The following is a 20,204-nucleotide window of genomic DNA, read 5'->3' as shown; positions in this document are numbered from 1 at the left end:
TTAAAGGTCCTTCGATATTTTTTTCTGAACTTGACCATTTTACTCCTTTAATGATTCAGGGCCCTCATTATGAATATCAATTGTAAAATTAGACTCTGAAATTAAAATATGGGTGATGTTATTTGAATATAATAAAAAAAATATTTCTTAAGCTTAATGACATACAGTAGAGCTTAGTTTATCATTAATGTCTCCCTTAATTTTTCTGCCCATATATGCCCTTCTCTTCTCTTTGATTTGCTTCTCTCAACTTCTTGCTCTCTTCCGTGTTTCTTTGTTTCACTTCTCCGGTGGAATAACTATTCTAAGCTCTGCTCCTCAAAGAATATCTTTTGTTGTATATAGCAATCAGACTTACAGTATGTATTTTAAATGTATAATCTTTGGAATGTTTTCAACACCAACCATCCTCTTTGCATAAGGTTTTTGTTGGGTTCTGTATTTTCTACAATAGGTAGAATAGGTTTGAATTTTGTTTTTTCTTTTTTGGCTTTTTTTGAGTGGCAGATCATCAAATTATTAGATAATCCTACTTCATACCTCTCAAAATAAGAAGAGGCCAACTAGCATAAAATAGCCTTATGATGTGAATGCCTATTTTGGGATATGTCAGTAATAACATTGTAAGTTACCAGCTTAGGGCAGTTTCTCATATAACACCTATATTTAATGGTCTCTATTCACATTAAGTATTGTAGCAAAAACACCTTCTAGGCAATCGAAAGAACCATAATGAATAAAAAAGTACTTAATTTGATCATTTTTTTTAATGTTTCAAGTTTTTATTTAAATTGTACTTAGTTAACATACAGCGTAATGCTGGTTTCAGGAGTAGAATTTAGTGATTCATCACTTATATATAACACCCAGTGCTCATCACAACAAGTGCCATCCTTAATGCCCATCACCCATTTAACCCATCCCCCCACTCACTTCCCCACCCAGCAACTCTTGTTCTCTATAGTTAAGTTTCTTATATTTGCCTCCTTCTCTTTTTCTCTTACCCTATGTTCATCTGTTTTGTTTCTTAAATTCCACATATGAGTGAAATCATATAGTATTTGTCCTTCTTGAACTGATTTATTACACTTAGCATAATACATTCTAGCTCCATCCATGTCATTGCAAATGGCAAGATTTCATACTTTTTATGGCTGAGTAGTATTCCATTGTATATATGTACCACATCCTCTTTATCCATTCATCAGTCGATGAACATTTGGTCTCTTTCCATTATTTGGCTTTGTTGATAATGCTGCTATAAATATTGGGGTGCATGTGCCCCTTTGAGTCAGTATTTTTTTATCCTTTGAGTAAATACCTAATAGTGCAATTGCTGGGTCATAAGGTAGTTCTATTTTTAACTTTTTTAGGAATCTCCATACTGTTTTCTAGAGTGTCTGCACCAGTTTACATTCCCACCAGCAGTGTAAGAGGGTTCCCCTTTCCCCAATCCTCACCTACATCTGTTGTTTTCTGAGTTGTTAGTTTTAACCATTCTGACAGGTGTGATGCAGTATCTCATCATGGTTTTGATTTGTATCTCCCTGATGTTGAGTGATGTTGAGCATCTTTTCATGTGTCTGATAGTGATCTAGATGTCTTCTTTGGAAAAATGTCTATTCATGTCTTCCGCTTGTCACTGGATTATTTTGGAGGGGGGTGCTGAGTTTGATAAACTCTTTATAGATTTTGGATACAAACCTTTTATCAGACATGTAATTTGCAAATATCTTCTCCCATTCCATAGTCTGCCTTTTAGTTTTGTTGATTGTTTCCTTCACTGTACAGAAGATTTTTATCTTGATGAAGTCTCAATAATTCATTTTTGCTTTTGTTTCCCTGGCCTCTGGAGATGTGTCTGACAAGAAGTTGCTATGGCCTATGTCAGAGAGGTTGCTGCCTGTGTTTTCCTCTAGGATTTTGATGGTTTCTTGTCTCACATTTAAGTCTTTCATCCATTTTGAATTTATTTTCGTGTAGAGTGTAACAAAGTGATCCAGTGGACAGAATGTTGCTCTCCAATTTTCTCAACACCATTTGTTGAAGAGACTGTCTTTTTCCTAGGATATTCTTTTCTGCTTCACCAAAAATTAGTTGCCCATATAGTTGTGGGTCCATTTCTGGGTTTTCTATTCTGTACTATTGATGTGTGTGTCTCTGTTTGTGCCAGTACCATACGGTCTTGATGATTACAGCTTTGTAGCTTAAAATCTGGAATTGTGATGCCTCCAGCTTTGCTTTTCTTTTTCAAGATTGCTTTGGCTATTTGGGGTCTTTTGTGATTCCATACAAATTTTAGGATTGGTTATTATAGCTCTGTGAAAAATTGCTGGTGGTATTTTGATAAGGGTTGCATTAAATGTGTAGATTTCTTTGGGTAGTATAGACGTTTTAACAATATTTGTTCTTCTAATCCATGAACATGGACTGTTTTTCCAATTCTTTGTGTCATCTTCAATTTCTTTCATCAGTGTTCTATAGTTTTCAGAGTATAATTCTTTTACTTCTTTGATTAGGTTTATTCCTAGTTATCTTATGGGGTTTGATGCAATTGAAAATGGGATTGATTCCTTGATTTCTTTTTCTACTGCTTTATTATTGGTCTATAGAAATGCAACAGATTTCTGTATGTTGATTTTGTATCCTGTGACTTTACTGAATACAGGTATCAGTTCTAGCAATTTTTTGGTTGAGCGTTTCAGGTATTTTACATCATGTCATATCATCTGCGAATAGTGAAAGTTTGACTTCTTCCTTGCCCGTTTGGATGCCTTTTATTTCTTTTTGTTGTCTGATTGCTGAGGCTAGGACTTCCAGTACTATGTTAAATAATAATGGTGAGAGTGGAAACCCCTGTCTTGTTCCTGACCATAGAGGAAAGGCTCTCAGTTTTTCTCCATTGAGGACCCCACTGTTGGTCTTTCGTATATAACCTTTATGATGTTGAGGCATGTTCCCTTTATCCCCACTTTGTTGAGGGTTTTTTATCAAGAAAGGATGCTGTATTTTGTCAAGTGCTTTTTCTACATCTTTTGAAAGTATAATATGATTCTTATCCTTTCTTTTATTAATGTGTTATATCACGTTGATTGATTGGCAAATATTGAACCAGCCCTGCATCCCAGCAATAAATCCCACTTGATTGTGGGCAAATAATTCTTTTAATTTACTTGTTGGATTCAATTTGCTAGTATCTTGTTGAGAGTTATATCAATGTTCATTGGGGATATTGACCTATTTTTTCTCCTTTTTAGTGGGTCTTTCTCTAGCTTTAGCATCGAGGTAATGCTGACCTCATAGAAAGAGTTTGGAAATTTTCCTTCCATTTCTATTTTTTGGAACAGTTTGAGAAGAATGGGTGGCTCAGTCAGTTAAGCAACCAACTCTTGGTTTCAGCTCAGGTCATGATTTCATGGTTTGTGAGATCGAACCCCACATTGGATTCTCTCTCTCTCCATCTGGCTCTGCCCCTCTCACGTTCTTTCTCTCTCTCTTTCAAAATAAATAAATAAACTTAAAAAAATAATAGATATTAATTCTTCATTAAATGTTTGGTAGAATTCCCCTGGGATTTCATCTGGCCCTGGACTTTTGTTTTTTGGGAGATTTTTGATTACTGATTCAATTTCTTTGCTGGTTATGGGTCTGTTCAAATTTTCTATTTCTTCTTGTTTCAGTTCTGGTAGTTTGTATGTTTTTAGGAATTTGTCCATTTCTCCCAGGTTGCCCAGTTTGTTGGCATATAATTTTTCATAATATTCTCTTATAATTGTTTGTATTTCTGTGGTGTTGGTTGCGATCTCTTTCATTTGTGATTTTATTTATTTGGGTCATTTCTCTTTTCTTTTTGATAAGTCTGGCTAGGGGTCCATCAATTTATTCTTTCAAAGAACTAATCCTAGTTTCATTGATCTGATCTACTGGGTTTTTTTCCTATATCATTTATTTCTGCTCTAATCTTTATTATTTCCCTTCTTCAGTTGGCTTTAGGCTTCTTTGCTGTTTCTTTTCTAGCTCCTTTAGGTGTAAGGTTAGGTTGTGTATTTGACATTTTTCTTCTTGAGGTAAGGCTATATTGCTGTATACCTCCCTCTTATGACTGTTTTTTGCTGTATCCCAAAGATTTTGGACCATCATGTTTTTATTTTCATTTACTTCCATGTATTCTTTTATTTCTTCTTTAATTTCTTGGTTAACTCATTCTTTAGTAGGATGTTCTTCAACTTCCATGTATTTGTGGTCTTTCCAAATTTTTTCTTGTATTTGACTTTAAGTTTCATAGTGTTCTGGTCAGAAAATACGCAAGGTATGATCTTAATTTTTTTGTATTTGTTGAGGTCTGATTTGTGACCCACTATGTGGTTCTATCCTGGAGAATGTCCCATGTGCACTTGAAAACAATGTGTATTCTGCTGCTTTGGGATGAAATGTTCTGAATATATCTGTTAAGTCCATCTGGTTCAGTGATCATTCAAAGCCATTGTTTCCTTGCTGCTTTTCTGCTTAGATGATTTTCCCATTGTTGTAAGTGGGGTGTTCAAGTCCACTACTATTATTGTATTATAATCAATGGGCTTCTTTGTTTGTTATTAATTGTTTTATATATTTGGGTGCTTTCAGGTTGTGGACATAAATATTTACAGTTGTTAGATCTTTTTGTTGGATAGACCCCCGTTATTATTACATAGTACCCTTCTTCATCTCTTGTTACAGTCTTTGGTTTAAAATCTAGTTTGAATCTAGTTTGTCGGACATAAGTATGGCTACTCCAGCTTTTTTTTTTTTTTTACATCCATTAGCCTAATAGATGGTTCTCCATCCCCTCACTTTCAATCTGCAATTGTCTTTAGGTCTAAAATGAGTCTTTTGTAGGCAGCAGATAGATGGGCCTTGTTTTTTGTTTTTTTCTGTTTTTTTTTTTTTTTGTTTTTTTTTTTTTTATCCATTCTGTTACTCTGTGTCTTTTTACTGGAGCATTTAGTCCAATCTTAGAGACAATCTAGAGATCTTCTCTGTTCCTTTCTTTTTTGTAAATTTTTTTAATGTTTATTTATTTTCAAGAGATAGAGACAGAGAGCAAGAAGGGGAGGGGTGGAGAGAGAGTGAGACAGAGAATCTGGAGCAGGCTCCAGGCTCTGAGCTGTCAGCACAGGGCCCGATGTGGGCCTTGAACTCATGAATGATGAGATCATGACCTGAGCCAAAGTTGGACGCTTAACCATCTGAGCCTCCCAGGCACCCCATTCTCTGTTCCTTTCTAGTCTTTGTCACATTGCTCTTTCTTTCTCCCTTAAAGAGTCCTCTTTAATATTTCTTACAGAGCTGGTTTAGTGGTTGTGAACTCCTTTAATATTTGTTTGTCTGGGAAACTCTATCTCTCCTATTCTGAATGACAGCCTTGCTGGATATAATATTCTTAACTATATATTTTTCCTCTTCAGCACATTGAATATATCATGCCACTCCCTCTGGCCTGCCAAGTTTCTGGGAATAGGTCTGCTGCTAACCTTATTTGTCTTCCCTTGTAAGTTAGAAATTTCATTTTCCTTGCTGCTTTTAGGATTTTTTCCTTAACTCTGTGTTTTGCAAATTTTACTTTAATATGTCTTGGTGTTGGCCTGCTTTGGTTGATTTTGATGGGAGTTCTCTGCCTCCTGGATTTGTATATCTGTTTCCTTCCCCAGATTATGGAAGTTTTCAGCTATAATCTGCTCAAATAAACCTTCTTCCCCTTTTATCCTCTCTCCTTTTTCTGGGTCTCCTATGATACAAATGTTAATACACCTAAGGAGTCACTGAATTCCCTAAGTCTTATTCATGATCCTGTATTTTTCTTTCCCTCTTCTTTTCAGCTTCATTAATTTCCATAATTTTATCTTCTATGTTACTTATTCATTCCTATGATTCTTTCATCCTTGTGGTCATTACAATCATTCAGTTTTTCATCTCAGTTATAGTATGTTTTTTATTTCAACCTGACTGATTTTTAGGTCTTTTAGCTCTACAATAGGGGATTGCCTATTGTCTTCTATGCTTTTCTATGGTGTCTTCTATGCTTTTCTTAAGCCCAGCTAATATCCTTCTGATTGTTCTAAATTCTAGATCAAGCATATTACTTATATCTGTTTCAAAGAGATCCCTGACCATGACCTTTTCTTGTTCTTTCTTTTGGGATGGATGAACTCCTCCATCTTAGCATTTTGTCTAGGTCTCTGGCTTCTGTGTGTTATGAAAGCTTGCTATGTTTCCTGCTCCAGAGAGTAATGGCTTTATGAAGAAGAGATCATATACTGTCCAGGGCCTGGAATTTTAGGAGGTGTTTCTGGTTTATGCTGTGGGTACTCTGCTACTGTTTTGGCTGCTTTTCCCCTCAGGTCAGTCCTCTGCAGAGTTTCTTCTTGCCTGCCGTGGGGAGTGTTTTCACCTTGTCCAGAGTGTGGTGAGTTTTAACTAGGTGTGCTCTGGTCTGCTTGTTAAGAGGCTAGATCCTATGTGTCCTAGAGCTGAAGCTTTGCACACTCTGTGGTCAGTAGACTTGGTGTGTGCAGGAGTTTGTGCTGGTCCTCTGGGGGAAGAGCCAACTGCTCTCGTTCTCAGGTACACTTGCCCTAGTAAAGAAGCACCTGCAGAGCTCAGAGGGGTGGGGCTTGGTGTAAGTAGCTCAGGTCTCCACTGTTGGAGCTGTTCTGCTCACTGAAGTCAGTCTGTTCTGATGGGTGGGGGAGAAAAATGGCAACAACCCTCTCCCTCATCCCCAGAGAGGAGAGTTTGTGTCTGCCACTGTCTGTGAAGCCCTCACAGAAGAGCAAACAATCTCACCTCATGTGTCCCAGGCATTCCTCAGATCTCTGCCTTCACCCTGTGTCTGGGCCATTCTGCCCTCCCAGCAGTGTAGTGCACCTGTGTTTTATCTCAGGCATGTTGGCTGGGTTTCAAAATCTAAGTTTTAGGGATCTGGTGTGCCACAGACCTGCTGTGGTCCTCTGGGCCAGGGTCTCATGGCACTGGGGTTGGTGCCAGTTTGTCCCAGAATGGCATTTGCACCAACATGCAGGAGCCTGGAGTTTAGAGTAAAGCATAGCAAAAAACCAGTGTCCAGGTTAGCTGCCCTCAGCAGGTGTCTCTTTTCCTATGCTAAGGAACAGGGCAGCACAATGGCACCCACCAGCTCTTTTGTCCCCTGAGAGGTTATCCTCCTCTCCCAGATGCACTCCAAGAAGGGGAAACTATCTCTCCCAGTATATCCCAGGGGTTCTCAGATCGTGCCATCTGCTCCTGGGCTTCTGCCCTCCTTCTCCACAGGAGCACCACTGCATCCACCAAGCGCATCCACCATCCACATGGTATGGATTTCTAAACTCCAATTTTTGAGCTCCACTGGTTATAAAAACTCAAGATAATCAGCTCCTCTCATTTTCTCAGTCAGTGGTTTTGAGGAAGTGCTTTTGTTGTGCAATCCCCTGTACATTTCTCTCACTCTCTCTTTCTCTGTCTCTCTCTGTGTCTTCCTTCCTCTCTCCATGATCAGGACTCCTTCTCCTCCACAGCCCACAATCCCTTCTCCCCCAAATCACAGCTCCATACTTCCTACCTTCTACCGTGTGGTCTTTTCTCTCCCTTTACTTGTGCAGTTTGTTTTCTCAGTCTTCAGATTGATTTACTGGGTCTTCAGAATCATTTGATATTTATCTAGCTGCATTCAAGGGACAAGGCAAGCATAGGGTCCTACTACTCCATCATCTTAATCTGATTATATTTTCAAATGTTGAAAGGGGCCTCTTGGATAGCTATATAAGTTTGAATCAAGATTAGATTATTTCCAAACTACTTCAATGTTGTATGGATGCACACTGAATATGGAAAGATATATATGTATGCACACACACATACACACTGTATATATAGTAGGGAATAGAATCAGAGAGTGGAAAGGACTTTTGTTTTCTGCCATATATTATTGTACATTTAAAATTTTTGAATCAAGTATAGATTTTATTTAAAGAAAAGAAAGAAAATTTTAGAAAGTGTCAATAAATGATGCCATATTATTCAATAAAAAGGCAGGAATGCTGTCTATGGTATATTTTCTATTCCTAATGCTAATGACTCTACATCTATGATCCTATGTTTATACAGCCTATATGTATAGGCTGTCAAAGGTAAAAAATTATATTTGTTGACAAGACAAGCAAAAAAGCTATAGACAAAAGTATATTTCATTTTTTATTAAAACCAAAATCCACACAAAAATTACAGAATAGGCTATTTATAATATCAAAAGGGGAATTTTCTACACTAAAGTATTTATTTTACTGCTCTTAGTTTACTATAATAATTCTTCGATTTCCATAATTACAAGAAAGGAAACTAAAAAACAAATGATTGAGTTTATAGAATTGAAAATAATAATAATAATGTAAAGCGATTCAAATGATTGGTATGATCTTCTCTGTGTACTAACAAGAAAATAAGAAGATTCAATAGTTAAATACAGCAATACCTGTCATGAGAATTAAATGCATTTCCCTTCAAGGGAAAGTTTTCATTTTAGATGTTAGCCTTTCTATTTAAAGGCGTCCTTTTGGACGCTGTTTAAAGACACTTCGACTTTAGTAAATATTAAATTTAAAGACTGAATAGATTACATCTAAACTCTCTACATCACTAAGGCATATACATAAGCGTTTAATATTATATACAGTATTAAAATAGCTACTTTGTGAATACTTCATGCATTCCCGGGAAAACACTGAATTCCTAAAAATATTCTAAACTTGAATTTCTAAAGAGTCATAGCAATTTGGCTTATGATACAAACTGTAGTTCATATTAAATATTTTGATGTCTGTTGCAATGAGGAATTATCTCGAATAACTGTCATTTATTATATACAATTTGAGCCAAACTCTGAATTTAAACGTCAAAAAGTTGCCATACTATGAAAAAAGTTTCAGAAATGACATGATACACTTCATAAAATCATCTTAATTTTTATTTGCTTATAAATTAACTTGGCATATATTTTTTTGCTAATGCTTAATGAGAAAACCAAATACGAAGGTTGAAGGTGTTTTCATTAATTTAGCCTGAGTAGGCATTCTGCATATTAGATGCATTTTATTTAAAATTTTATTTTAAAGTCATTTTAGATTAATTCAATCAATTTAATTCTTCTTTTTAAGTGAAATTTCATAGTAATACTGTTCATAACGGTATTATTATAAAACTCTTCAACCTGGTGGGAATAATGCCCCTATGCCAATAGGATTATAAATATTATAGTAATCATAATTCTTTGCTCCCATAAAAAGAACTTTGCTTATACCATTCCTTATGTATAAAGCTGTATCAATGACTTTTTTACTGGTGTTGAATAATGTGTGATAATAATAACACTGAGAATGTGGTACCCACATTTTTAGCTTCCCAGTAAATCTCTAAAAATTAATATTTTAGATTTGGCCAGAATATTAATGCAAATTAATTGATTAAAAAACCAATTTAATGGAGATGAGTATTTCCTTGCTTTTAGCACTTGTATTTATAGAACTATTCTCAAGTAAAGCTATAATCTTAATAAGAGAAGCATGTGCTGTAATAACTAGTAGTTTTCAATATTCACATGTCATTCAGCAAATGAGAATGAAAAATGAACTCTTCTATTGATGTGCTGCTCTACCCCTTATAAAGCAATATTAGGAAAAATTGACAGTTTTGCTACAATTGCTGTATGTATTTTTTCTAAAGTTTCTGTGTATGTATAAGTGTGTAAACATCATGTTTGATCATAAATTTCTGGGTGGGAAGAACTTGTGTTATGATCAATTATATGATCATAATGACAATGAATTCATTCCTCTCATGTGTGAAACCACCATGTTTAATTTCATTGAATCTTTGTTTCAGATTTTGCATGTGGTGCTCACTTTGGTAGCCACTATCTTTTGACATTATATATAATACTTTATGATCTTTTCAACTATGTTCTGAAATTTTATACTAAAGTGGTCTGTGTTGGATGAAATAATTAGTGTGGTCTTTGGCATTTTGATTCCAATATAATATTTGACTTTTTTTTGTCTTGGTGAAAAGCCTTCTATCTATATCATCCTGATACATAATGTTAAATCCAAGAGATAATAGAGGAAATATGTTTGGATTTCATTTTACACTAATTTATTTCTTTTTTTTCTAATTTTAAGTATCAATAAACTTTTTCTGCCAACTGTCAGATACAATCTTTCAATTCTCAGGCATTGGAAATTTGGTACTTGTATTATTTCTATCAGGATCTTGGTTGTCTGAGTATAATAATTACTGGTGTACACAAATTATATTAAACATAAAACATAATAAAAATTTGGCCAATACTTTACAAATGCTATAGTTTATCAAACAATTACCTTATGCTAATTCTGTCCATATACTTACTTGCTAGCATACTAAAAATAATAAAATTTAATTTTCACGGGATGTGTAGATAGAAAGATTAAGCATAGATGCATTGTAAGTTTACTTGACCTCAATATGTGTTTATACGTTTTTATGGCCATCATACTTGTTAATCTTTTTTTCATAACACTTTGCATGAATTTGATTATTAAGTATGGCTTGAATATAAGATTTGAATAACCTCTACATTAACTGCCTGGTGGGCTGGTGCATTTCTTTTTAGAGATTGAACCGGTCGAGTTCCTCTGAGTGCAGCACAGTTGATAACCCTCTGCCAGGAGAAGGAGAAGAAGCAGAGGCTGAACCTATAAATTCAGATGAGCCAGAGGCCTGTTTTACAGATGGTAAGAGAAAATTCAAGACCTTGGCTAGCCATCCATTTATTCGTATTTGGGGTTTTATCTTAAAACCTAATACTTATCAGGGATTATTCAGTGAAAAGTCAGAAGACTCCACTGCATACTGATTCGGCCATGGCTCTATGACAAAGGGTAAATCATGGAAGCTTTCAAAGCTTCAGTTTCCACACTTAAGATACTTTACTAACAATAATTTACAATGACAGTATGTTATACTGTAAAGCACTTTACTTACTTAGGGTGCTCATACTTCTCATTTTAGATCCTTAATTCATTTTTCCAGTTCTGTGGAACCACTAGAATACAGCTCAATGGGATAGAGGCTACTACTGTCCTTATCATCAAAAGTTGAAGCCACCCGCCAACTTTCAGCACACTGTTTGATACTGTTAACCATTATCTGGTTAATAGTAGTCTGTCTCAAAATCCTTCTCTTGGTTTCAGAAGCCACACTCTACCTTTGTTCTTCTTTTGCATCTCTGAGAGTTGAGTTTCTTCCCCTGTTTCTTTCAGTGACTATCTTTATGCACATCCCTTAAATAACATTGTTCCCCCACATTTCAATGCTGTTACCTTCTTATTTCTCTAGCCCTAAGGGGCTTTATCCATATCTATAGCTTAAACATCTATTTCTGTGTTGTTTGACTCTTACATTATTATCTTTCCCTCTGACCTCATACTTGAGTTCCAGGTATGGTCATCTCTACTGGTTGCCTTTAAACATGTGAGGTAAAATAAGTTTGAAACAAAGTTTAGTGAGTTCTCCCCCATGTAATTCATAGCTTCCTCTGGTCTTTCTCTCATTTAGTGACATCATGATCTATCCTGTCTCTCAAGCTAAAGACTGATTCAGCCCTGACCTCTTTCTTTCTAGCCACAAGTTGATTACAGAAACCACAAGTTGATCAGAAACTCTGGGGATAAGGTGTACATCCTCCAGGGGATTCTAATGCACACTAGAAGCTGAGAACCATTGGTCTATAGGATAAAACCTGAAGTCCTTAACATAGCATTTAAAGCCCTTTGCATTTCAATCTCTTCTTTTCTAACAGTATCTCCTTTGATTCCTTTTCACTTTCTGACTTACTGAACTTACTACTTCTGGAATTTTTCAGGGATTTTATTCAAAGTAGTGACTTAGAACTTGACCTGTGAATTTATGCAATATTTTCTAATCAAATATTGCATTATTCAAGTAAAAACACAAACCTATACTAGAGTTGCAGTATAATACAATAACATAGACCAGAAGCTTTAGAGCCTGATAAACATGACTTCTAACTGGCCTACTGCTAATTCTCTGTGAGACCTTGAGCACATTTTTCAATCTTTTTTTTCCCACATTTTTCAATCTTAAATCTCAGATTCCTCATCTGTAAAATGGATACAACAATCACATCTGAATCATAGGGATATTGAGGACATTAAGTGAGATAACACAAATTAATTACCACAGTTCCTAACATCCTTCTTCTCCTTTTTTTTTATTTTTAAAAATATTTTGTTGACAATCCTGTATAGTTCTGATAACACAGGGTTGATGCTGATGACTTGGTATCTATTATTCTCAGAATCAGTATTTTTTGTAGAAATCATTGACTTGTGTTCATTCTCTATGATTTTCTCAACCTGCTTCCTCTAGCACTCATGTGTGAAAAAAATGCCTGTCAAATAAAGAAATCTTCTAACTACAATGGTACATGAATATTCTTTAAATACAAGCTAAATTTCATTTTATGTGAGAAGCAAACAAGTATGACACCCAACTGGTAGAAATTTTGTGTTTGCTGAAATTAGTACCATACGCAAAACAGTTTCCTTTAAAGTGTTTCCTTTACAAAATTTAAGAATTTCATCAGGTGTTGCTTATTTCTCAATAAATTGATTAGCACCATTAAATATGTACAGATACAACCAAGATTTCCTCTATACTTTTTATTAATGACCCTAACTTAAAATTCTAGGATAACTAGAAAGAAGTTGGGTTTATCAAACAAATTGTGTCTTCAAATTAGAAAAGGGCTTTAGAAAAACTTAAACCCTCTGCAGAAAGCATTAATGCTAAGCTATTTCAGACTGTAGTTGCTATTTTACTGAGATTAAACTTTACAAAAAGTTTATTCTAGTCCTACAGAGCTCTAATGAGAATAGTTATGTGAGTCCTTTGAGATTATTCATAACTTCTGAATTGAGTCTAATGTATAAGAGGTATTATAGAAACACATTTTCAGATGAACTTTGACCTTAACAATTGAAAATTTACTGAGGGCCAAAGTTTCAGTTACACAGGTAAATATATTCTGAAGAGCTACAACAACAATGTGACTATAATTAACAATACTGTATTGTATACTTCAGATTTGCTAAGAGGGTAGATCTTAAATGCTCTCATCACAGATGTAAAGAAGCAATTTGTAATCGTGTGAAAAGATGGGCTATGCTAATTAACTTTACTGTGATGATTATATTACAACGTATACTTAATATCAAATTATCAATTCATGTACCTCAAATATATACAGTTTTAAATTATCAGTTATACCTCAGTAAAGCTGGGAATGGGGGGTGAATAGGCAAAATCAACCTACAATGATAGAAGTCAGACCAGTAGTTCCTTCTAGAGGGTACAGACTGGGAAAGAACATGAGGGTGGGAGGGGTGCTTTCCTGGGTGCTTAAAATGTTATATCTTGACCTACATAGCTATTATATGAGTATATTAATCTATATATTTATAATTGGTATACTATACTAAATATATGTGCTACCTCAATAAAAATTTAAATGGGGCACCCAGGTGGCTCAGTCCATTGAGCATCCAACTTTGGCTCAGGTCATGATCTCACGGTTCCTGAGTTTAAGACCCGCATTGGAATCGCTGCTGTCAGCTCAGAGCCTGTTTGAGATCCTCCGTTCTCCTCTCTCTCTGCTCCTCCCCCACCCATGATCTTTCTCTCAACAATAAACATTAAAAAAATTAAATAAATAATTTTTTTTTTTAAAAAGACAAGAAAGTTTATGAGGAAACACACATCTGTGAGTCACATCGCTCTGAGCAGCTAGAAACTTTTTATACTTGCTCAACCTGCTGAGCTAAGAAGCTCAGCCTGGTAAATCAAACAGGGCATCCAATTTGCTGAGCCTCTCACCATCTATCCACTTAATTATTCTTTCATCCAATCAGCAAATAATCATTAAACAACTTTGGTATTTCAGGCCCAGGGTGCTCACTGGAGAGAGATAGAGCAGTGAAAAAAACAATGTCCCTTGCCTAACAAATATTTAGTAGTAAATATTTAGTAGGACAGATAAGTGATACATGGAAGAGGTCAGTGGTGGTTAGGAGTTTTTTTGTTTGGGGGACGGTGGGTGGAGAGCACTACTTTAACATGATGAAACCCAGTATAGAGTTTATGAAATGCATCACGAGAACAAATTAATGAAACCACCCAAAAGAAATAGCATTTACCCATGGGGACCCATTAAAATGTTTGAGAGGTTCTCTGTTATGTTTACATTTAGTTAATACTCCTTTTAAAAAAGAAGATGTGATAACATTGCCAACCAGCTAGGTTGGAAATCTCTTAGGATATGCCTTTGCATAAAAGCCAGACAGTCAGTCGAGCACTCCTGCCTCAAAATAAGAGTAAGAAACTCTCTGAGGTGTTATAAATCCTAAGGGCAATATTTATAAACTTTTGTCTCAGATAAAAATCTTACTTTTCTAATTAGAACGTATAGTCCCTTTTCTTGCCTAAATCTAAAATCCTAAGAATAATATTTCTCTTCAATTTTAAGACTGACAAAAATAAATCTCAGATAGTAAAATCTTAAAAGGGAAACTTTCTTCTCTGGTAAATTATACTTGAGACAGATAGATTCTGTTCTGCACAAGATCTTTGTTTTTATTTTACGATAATTTATAAAGTCTAAAGCATTAAGTTAATATAAAAAAATACTACCATCCTAAATTTTTTCACTCCTCCTGTTTTCTTTTGCTCAGGAAGAGATTATCTGGGAGTCAATTTTTGGTCCTACCTTTTTACTATTCTCCCACATTATTTTATAAAATATTCTAGGGGCACCTGGGTGGCTCAGTCGGTTAAGCATCCAACTTCAGCTCAGGTCATGATCTCATGGTTCATGGGTTCAAGCCCCACGTTGGGCTCTGTGCTGACAGTTCAGAGCCTGGAGCCTGCTTGGGATTCTGTGTCTCCCTCTCTCTCTCCCCCTACTCACTCTCTCTCTCTCTCTCAAAAATAAATAAATATTAAAAACATGTTTATGAAGCCTCCAAAATATTCTAACTTTATTACGTGCATTTGAGAGGTATGGTGCTTGTTTAAATACAATGAAGATAAATTCGTTCAGATCTGAGGTTATGTTAACTATAATTAATGTTGGATAAATGAAGGCACATGTATATTTCCTATTCATTCTGGGCTTTTTTTTTTCATCCAATCTAATCCAATTTCCATCCAAGTTTTGTAAATTCTAGAATTTGCAGAGATACGATCTTTCAGATCATGACTAATGCTTGGATTATTTTAGAACTACATTTGGAGGGGAATTATGTCTTTTAAGTCAACTATACATGACATATTAAACCATGTAGAAGAATATGGTTAAGTACCGTGAGCAGAAATGAAGGGCATAACTGATAAGTTTTAGCCTTTCTGGAGCTTAAAAGTTTCCAGAGAGAAAGGACAGGAACACATAAAATGCACACAATCGCAAAATACAGAGACTTTTGAGAAACAAAACAAAACATAGCTTGCTACATTTTTATAGTGCTGGAAATTAAAGTGCCAGATATACCTCATATTACTTAGATCAATGAACTAATTTCATTTTAGAATCATAAAAGAAACCATAATAAGACATTGTCTAAACAGTACAGTTCAAGAGAATTCTAGTTTTGTTGTTTCAAGTCATACACTTTATGATTATCTGAGTTATTACTTGAGAGGCTCAGTATTTTTAATTAAATATATTGTTTTATAAAACAGGAAAATTTTTTTTAATGGCTAACTTGCATACCTCTGAAACAAGTATCTAAAAAGTGCTCTCCCACCTTTTTACCTTCCCTCCAGTTGGAAGGAAAAACATTTTTTTCAGTGATTTTTTTTTTATTGAAGTATAGTTGACACACAATGTTATGTTAGTTTCAGGTGTACAACATAGTGATTCATCCAATGTATACATTATGTTAATGCTCACCACAAGTATGGCTACCATCTGTCACCATACAGTGCTCTTCTATGTAGTATCGACTGTATTCCCTATGCTATACCTTTCATCCTTGTGACTAATTCATTTCATAAGTGGAAGCCTGTACCTTCCACTCCTCTTCATACCTTTTGCCCATCCCCCCACTCCCTGCCCCTGGAAACCATCAATTTGTTCTCTATTTATGGGTGTGTTTCTGCTATGTATGTTTGTTTATTCATTTGTTTTTTAGATTCTATATGTAAATGAAATCATATGGTATTTGTTTTTCTCTATTTCACTTAGCAGAATACTCTCTAGATCTATCCATATTGTCCTAAATGGCAAGATCTCATTCTTTTTTTATGGTTGGGTAATAACCCATGATATGTATATATACCATATCTTCTTTATCCATTTATCTGTCAACGGACGTGGCTATTTTAAATAATGCTGCAATAAACATAGGGGTGCATGTATCTTTTCAAATTTGTGTTTTTGTTTTCTTCGGGTAAGTACCCAATAGTGAAATTATTGGATCATATAGTGTTTCTGTTTCTAACTTTTTGAAGAACTTCCATACTGTTTTCCGCAGTGGCTGCACTAATTTACATTCCCACCAGCAGGGCATGACGGTTGTAAAAGGAAAATTTTTAAGAGAGAAATGAATTGTAGTTCCTCTTTTTTCAGTTCTTCCTCTTTTTCAAAGTAATTGTGGGTTTTTTTTTAAATCAACTTCAATTTTTTATATTTAATTTTTAAAATTTCAGTCATTATCTTTCTGGGTCTCTCTTGGTCATGGTTCTGTTCAGAACCTTATTACTCCCTGACTTATTTACTGCCTTACTTATTTACTTATTTACTTATACATCTCTCCCACTTCCACTCTGTCTCCTTCTCCTTCAAGGTTTTCTCTTATTCCACCTATCCTAGTGGGGTACAGGTAAATGTTTCACCACTGTTCTCCAAGAAAAATAAAGTATGAATATGTACCTCAGTTTACTATGAATTTTATAGATATAAAGGATGTGTGGCACATGATTTACAAGTAATAATATAAATAATATTCCTATTGTACATTCCATATAGCTCATTGATTCTCACAGAATGCTTTTGTTAGATTTTAGTAAAATTTGGTATTTGTAGATAATCAATGATTGCAATTGATGAACAAGTATAGTTTTAACCCGAAGGTTGGTTGGTATTTTCATTTATGTTAATCAGTAAGGTGAAAGTAAGACAAAGAAACTATATGCCAGAACTTCACTCATTCATCAATGATGTTTGCAAATCTCAGATAATAGAATTTGAATAACGAAAGAATATTTCCTCAATTTTTTGTGCTGTTCATAGTGTCATGGCTATGAATATGATACTCATTGTTTTATATATTTTACTAACATTCTTCCATTACTTTATTAAGTTTACTCTAGAAAACCAACAAGCCCTGGTTTATAGCATTTGATGACTTTTGTAGTGTAAAGATCCCCACCATGGCTTATTTCAAACTACTGATGTGACTTCACCAGATGTGGAGTTGGGAAGAGACGACAGTAGTCCAAATTTTCCATAATCCAGATAGAATATACACATATACTCAAGAGCACAGATAAACTGAAATGATTAGAAAGTGATATGTTTTAAGTGTTTCTTATCCTTTCAAAAGTAAGTTATAATTTCGGGGTGCTTGGGTGGCTCAGTCGGTTAAGTGTCTGATATGGGCTCAGGTCATGATCTCGCAGTTTGTGGGTTTGAGCCCCATGTCAGGCTCTGTGTTAACAGCTCAGAGCCTCGAGCCTGCTTTGGATTCTGTGTCTCCCCCTCTTCCCTGCTCTCCCCCACTCACACTGTGTGTGTCTCTCTCTCAAAAATAAACATTAAAAACAAACAAATAAAAAAGGTAAGCTGTAGTTTTAAGTTCACATAATTTAATGCTTGAGGATTGCTGCATTTAACAACAGGCTCACAAAAATTCCTGACAATTGAACAATGAGTTATCAACAGCCTGGGTGAACTGGCTCCAGCATTCATCCAGCAATGGGTGAACACCATTGCATTCTGTTCCTTAATATTAACTGTTTTAAGATGTTCCAGACGTGGCCCTTTTTTCTCTCCTTATCCTAAAGTATATTTTTTGTGTGACCTCAAAACTGTCCTTTCCTAGCCCAGACTTACCCCCTGAGCTACAGATTCAGACCTCCAGATATCTGCAGGATATTGGTATTTGGAAGTCCCACCAGCATCTCAAACTCAAACTCTGCCAAGTAGCTCCCACACTTTTGTTTTTCATTTCATTGCTGACCTTCACCCAGTTGTTCTGGGAGTCCTCCCTTTCTCTAACATCACATATCCAGTAAGTCTGTAAATCCATCTGACTTTACCTGCCAAACATGTCTTCAATCCGTTATTGCTCTAGAAACTAGAAGTTGCCATAACCTGCCCCTCTTGTTAAGGCTACTATGCCAGAATCCTAAATGGTTTTGAGTCCCTCTACACCTTCACTCTCCTTTTTCTTCTCTTCCAGATTATCCTCCATTCAACTGTTGATATCTATTTAAATTGCATCTGCCTATATCATTTTCTGCTTGCAACCTTCCACATACTCCTCATAGTCTCTAGGATATACACCAAACTCCTTCATGTGATAGAAAATGTTTTCCATAATCTGACCAATTTCTCTAACCTCATTTCTCACCCATGCCTCTTGTATACACTGTGCTTTCATCACCACTCTGAACTGCTTATATTCCTATGCATAACACATTTTGCTTCCTTGGCAGGGCATTCCACCCATACTCTTTTTGGCTAATACTTTGACTCAATTCAGGCTCCAGCTCTTCCTTCCACAAAGTTCCAACCACTCCTGAGCAAACAAGCCAGGTTAGGTAGACTTCTTCCATGCTACCAAATAACCCCTTTACATCTGTGGTTTCAGTTGCTTTATCCAGTTACAGTCATTTATTTCTATATTTATCTGCCTAATCAAAACCAAAAATAAATTCCCTGAGGAGAAGAAATTATATACACAGCTAAGTATACAAAAGATAATAAATGGTTAAAAAATTTTAAATTAAATGTTCCTCAACATACCAAAGCAGCATGTTTTATATCTATGATTACAAAGACAGAGTTGTTTTTATTTTTTTAACATTTTTTAATGTTTATTTTTTTGAAAGTGAGAGAGAATGCAAGTGGGGGAGGGGCAGACAGAGAGGGAGACACAGAATTCAAAGCAGGCTCCAGGCTCTGAGCTGTCAGCACAGAGCCTGACACGGGGCTCGAACCCACCAACCGTGAGATCATGACCTGAGCCAAAGTCAGACATTTAACTGGCTGAGCCACCCACATGTCCCAAGTTACTTTTAACATAGAGTACTTGAAACAGTTTTACCTGAATATTCTAATGAAGATCTATTTCTTTTGAACATAATTTTAGAAACTTATACCAATTCTCTTAATATTATCTAGAATGGTGCTTGGCACAGTTTTTTTTTTTTTTTTTTTAATAGAGTGGAAGTAGCAGAAATTGTAGATGAGATCCACATCAAGGAAAATTAGTTTGTCAGCAAAGAAGGTCCTGAAAAGCATTTTGTCCTCAGATTTAGTTTAATATTCATTCATTCAGAGTTCACCATGTATCAGCACAGTATGAGGACTGCAATAATGGAAGAAAAAAAAAAGTGGCCTAAACATCATGGAAGAGATTGACAAGAAATCAAGGAAGTACAGAAGACAAGAATACATTTTAAGTTAGAATCATTGACAAGTTATTTTTAATTGAATCTATTCAAGTTGAATCTATTTAAAGCTGCATTGTAAATGTTAGCAATTATTCTGTTGAGGGACATCACAGGGAAAGCTTCACATTAAATAGGGTATTTTAAGCATTTTATTTATTCTGAGTATCAAGATTTTACATGAATGTCTCTCTTGCCAGGTTGTGTGCAGAGATTCCCATGCTGCCAAGTTGACGTAGAGTCAGGGAAAGGAAAAATCTGGTGGAACATCAGGAAAACCTGCTACAGAATAGTTGAACACAGTTGGTTTGAAAGCTTTATTGTTCTCATGATCCTGCTCAGCAGTGGCGCTCTGGTAAGTGATATGACACCTAAAGCAATCTCTTGAGTAAGTCAGTATTTTTAATAAATGAGTTGGAGGATAAAAATAACATGGAAAGTTGTTT

The 20,204-nt window shown here is 35.4% G+C and overlaps 1 protein-coding gene across 6 annotated transcripts in view; it reads left to right on the top strand.

Moving 5' to 3' along the window:
• SCN9A (sodium voltage-gated channel alpha subunit 9) overlaps nucleotides 1-20,204 on the top strand; it is a 99,691-nt gene that overhangs the window by 53,749 nt on the left and 25,738 nt on the right. For all 6 annotated transcript variants that reach the window (XM_007074623.2, XM_042994622.1, XM_042994621.1 and 3 more), the window contains 2 exons: nucleotides 10,679-10,799; nucleotides 19,959-20,113. In XM_007074623.2, coding sequence (XP_007074685.1) covers nucleotides 10,679-10,799; nucleotides 19,959-20,113 — 276 coding nt within the window. The remainder of the gene's footprint in view (nucleotides 1-10,678; nucleotides 10,800-19,958; nucleotides 20,114-20,204) is intronic.

The sequence above is a fragment of the Panthera tigris genome, chromosome C1 (genome assembly GCF_018350195.1).
Source record: "Panthera tigris isolate Pti1 chromosome C1, P.tigris_Pti1_mat1.1, whole genome shotgun sequence".
Lineage (NCBI taxonomy): Eukaryota > Metazoa > Chordata > Mammalia > Carnivora > Felidae > Panthera > Panthera tigris.
This window is presented reverse-complemented; position numbering and strand designations above follow the sequence as displayed.